The 3659-nt window shown below is 59.7% G+C and overlaps 1 protein-coding gene across 1 annotated transcript; it reads right to left on the reverse strand.

Moving 5' to 3' along the window:
- Positions 1–473: 473 nt before the first annotated feature.
- On the reverse strand, positions 474–3400 carry LOC106899357. The gene is made up of 3 exons (XM_014961144.1): positions 2790–3400; positions 1478–1543; positions 474–1108 (listed from the first exon to the last, which is right to left on the reverse strand). The coding sequence occupies exons 1-3, from the start codon at positions 3250–3252 to the stop codon at positions 717–719; spliced, it is 921 nt and encodes a 306-aa protein (XP_014816630.1). The 5' UTR covers positions 3253–3400; the 3' UTR covers positions 474–716.
- Positions 3401–3659: the final 259 nt, after the last annotated feature.

The following is a 3659-nucleotide window of genomic DNA, read 5'->3' on the forward strand; positions in this document are numbered from 1 at the left end:
GGAGGGTGCGGGGTCCCTCTACGCCGTGCCCCATCTGCCAGAGCATCCTTTGGGACCCCAGGTCACAGGAGGCATCCCCTGCTGCTCTTGTGCCTCCAGGACTCACGGCCAGCTCTGGGGGGCAGGTCTCACGGGAGGTACGTCCCATCAAGAGTCCCATTTCCCACCACCTGCTGAGGGTAGTTCAGGGACCCTCCTTCCCCAAAGGGCAAAGTCCTGAAGCTCAGGTGAAGGGGCTGTGGTGGGACCTCCACACACCAGAGGGGACAGTCCTCCTCAGAGAGCCCTTCTCCGTACTCCTTGTGCTCTGTGCTGACTCGGTACCATTGCCCTTTGCTAATAGTGTGGCTGCTGACACCCCCTGAGGTCGCAGCACCAGGGGAAGAGCCTGCAGACGCCCAGGGATTGCGATTCGGGAGGCTGGATGACTGTGGGACAGCAATTACCTGTTGATTGAGTTGCCTCCATTTCTTCATCAGAGTCGGGCACTGCCCAACCGCCTCCTTCCTGGAGCGCCTTCTCGTCCATCGCTGTGGAGAGAAAGGAGGTCAGTTTAATTAGAAAGAACAGTTCCTCATCAGGAACATGGAGGCAACGCTTCTCAAAATACATGAACGACATTTAGAAACAAAGGTGGGGAATTTGGGGGTGCACCTCGTCCCTGCTACAAACGTGTCCTTCATGGAGAACAATTTAAGCACTGGACACTTTGGGGTTCACCCGTGCCCACAAGAGCCCACAGTCCCCCCAAAGATGTGGGGAACCACCCCCAAGTTACCGAAGACACAACTGGGAGCAGAAATGCAAAGCCCCCCGAGATGGTCTTCGGGGGAGTTGGACTGGATGATCTCTGTGGTCCCTTCCAACTCTAAACCTTCAGTGAAATTCAGTGAAACATCTGCCCAGAACAGCTCTGAGGAGCCTCTGTGGAGGCTACGGCTTCCCCAGACAGGGATCCAAAACCTCCTCCTCCCCATCCCTCTGGTGCAGAGCGCTGTGTGCTCACCGTGTGCTGCCTTCCGCAACTCCTTCAGCAGCTCCTTCAGGACGCCCGACGACCCGTGAGAGGATTTCCTTCTCTCAGCTTCATGCTTTGCTCCGTGAGGACCTTAAAGGAGAGCAGAGAGTTCAGTTCCAGAGGCTTCTTCCCATCTGCAGCTCCAACACGGGCTTGTTCTGCTCCCCCCAAAGCCTGCCCGGAGCTGTTGGGAGGAAGGACTCCCTGGAGCTCCCTCCAGCTCCAAACTCCATCCCAACCAGCCCGCTGGCTTCGCAGCAGGCACTGGAAGCGGCGCAGGGTGGGAGAGGCTGGGACACAACTCTTTGCAAGGCAGAGAGTCCCGGGGCACGTCCCTGAGCCTGACCCACTCCCTCTGGGCTCTGCTGCGTGCCCGGGCATCGGCCAAGGACGGACCCAGGCAAACTTCCTACCAACAGGTCCCTCAAACCTCAATGCTCCCTCCTTCCAGCCACAAACCTGTGGGGTGACCCTGAGGCTCCTGCACCAGACGCGTCTCCGAGGTCGGGTGGCCGTCGGCTCCAGCTGCAATGAAGCACGTTTCCATGAGATGTTGTCATCTCCCGGGGCTCTGTGTCCCATGGGACTGGCCCCAGGAGAGCCCTGCAGGGCTGGAGCAGGAATGCTCCTCTTGTCCTGAGCGGACACCTCCCCCGGACACACGTCCCCCAGGCTGAAAGCTGAGATCCAGCCGGGGAGCAGCAGAGCCACGGCCCCGGGACCAGCCTGGGGAAGAAGCTCCAGCGACGCCGCTCCGGCCCAGACCTGCAGGCTGGGGGAAGGCTGCTCCGGGGGGCACGGGGACGCTTTGGGGACAATTTCATAGAATCAGAGAATCATAGAATTGCCCAGGCTGGAAGGGACCTCCAAAGGCCATCCAGTCCGACCCCCCCACAGTCAGCAGGGACACCCCCAACCAGACCAGGTCGCCCAGGGCCTCATCAGGCCTCACCAGGCCTCTCCTTGAATATCTCCAGGGAAGGGGCCTCAACCACCTCCCTGGGCAACCTGTTCCAGTGCTCCACCACCCTCACAGTGAAGAACCCTCTCCTCATCTCCAGTTTAAATCTGTTCTGCTCCCCTCGTCCTGTCACTACAGGCCTTTCTAAACAGGCTCTCCCCAGCCTTCCTGTAGCCCCCTCAGGTACTGGAAGGCCGCCATTAGGTCTCCCCGGAGCCTCCTCTTCTCCAGGCTGAACAACCCCAGCTCCCTCAGCCTGTCCTCGTAGCAGAGGTGCTCCATCCCCCTGATCATCCTTGTGGCCCTCCTCTGGACCCTCTCCATCAGGTCTATATCCTTCTAATATTGAGGGCTCCAGACCTGCACACAATACTCCAGGTGAGGTCTCACCAGAGCAGAGTAAAGTGGCAGAATCCCCTCTCTGGACCTGCTGGCAACGCATCTTCTGATGCAGCCCAGGATGGGATTGTCCTTCTGGGCTGCAGCTGCCCACTGCCTGCTCATGTCCAGCTTCTCCTCCACCAGCACCCCCAAGTCCCTTTCCTCAGGGCTGCTTTCTAACCCCTCACCCCCCAGTCTGTGCTGATGGTGAGGATTGTTCCGGCCCAGGTGCAGAACCTTGCCCTTGCTCTTGTTGAACCTCATGAGGTTCACCTGGGCCCACCTCTCCAGCCTCTCCAGGTCCTTTTGGATGACATCCCGTCCCTCTGGTGGATCGACAACACCACACAGCTCGGTGTCGTTGCTCCACCGCTCTCCTGCCCCACCACCACCCCAGCCCCACGGCCACCCCACGGGCTGCCCACCTACCTAATTCCCGTGCCCTCCATGGAGCAGCCCAGGCCTCTTGGGCTGGAAGGAGCAGGAGGAAGAGGAGGAGGAGGAAGAGGCGCGTGGGGGTCACAGGCCCCCGCGCCATGTCCCTGCCTCTGCTGCTGATGCTGCCACTGGCTCTGACGCTGCCACTGGAGCTGACACTGACACTGGCTCTGCTGCAACTGCTGCTGCTGCTGCCACTGCCAGCACTGCCGGAGCACTGCCCGCGGCACCAGGATACCTTCCAGAGGGTCTCTGTGACCTCATCGCCTGTCCCTGTGACATCACTGCCTGCCTGTGACCTCACAGCACTGGGGACCCGGGAGGTCACTGGGGATCCCCATCGCAGGCCTGTGCTGGCCACTCGTGGGGTGATGTGGTGCGTGTTGTTTGGGATGGGGTGAAGGAGGGAAGCGGTGAGGGACCTGCTCCAGCACCTGGACACAAACAAGTCCATGGGCCCAGGTGGGATCCACCCGAGGGTCTGAGGGAGCTGGTGGAAGTGCTCAATGAGCCACTCTCCATCACTGACCAGCAGTCCTGGCAAACTGGGGAGGTCCCGGCCAACTGGTGTCTGGCAAAAGTGACACCCATCTCCAGAGTGACAGCAGTCCCTGAGGAGACTCTTTCCAACCCAAAAAAAAGAATCAGCTAAAAGTCCAAACCCCCCCTTACGTGTCTCTGGTTTCACACAACCCATTCTTGGCGGAACCGCTCAGAATCTTACCTGTCCTTTAAAGGGAAAAACCCCAAAACCAGGCAACCCCTTCCCTGCTCCCCCCTCCCTCCCCCCACGCTTTGAATAACACACTAATTGTGACATTAAATGATTCTGCGGCTTCTTCCCGTGACCTGAGGGACAGC

This window comes from Calidris pugnax, unplaced genomic scaffold (genome assembly GCF_001431845.1).
Source record: "Calidris pugnax isolate Ruff unplaced genomic scaffold, ASM143184v1 scaffold652, whole genome shotgun sequence".
Lineage (NCBI taxonomy): Eukaryota > Metazoa > Chordata > Aves > Charadriiformes > Scolopacidae > Calidris > Calidris pugnax.

What these genes read in the sequence shown, in the direction of transcription:
- LOC106899357 (XM_014961144.1), bottom strand. Translation starts at nt 3,252, where the DNA reads ATGGACTTGTTTGTGTCCAGGTGCTGGAGCAGGTCCCTCACCGCTTCC. An exon ending in ATGGAGGGCACGGGAATTAG is followed by an intron (nt 1,544 to 2,789) that starts GTAGGTGGGCAG and finishes GCTTCATTGCAG; the next exon opens with CTGGAGCCGACGGCCACCCG. An exon ending in GCCTCAGGGTCACCCCACAG is followed by an intron (nt 1,109 to 1,477) that starts GTTTGTGGCTGG and finishes CTCTCCTTTAAG; the next exon opens with GTCCTCACGGAGCAAAGCAT.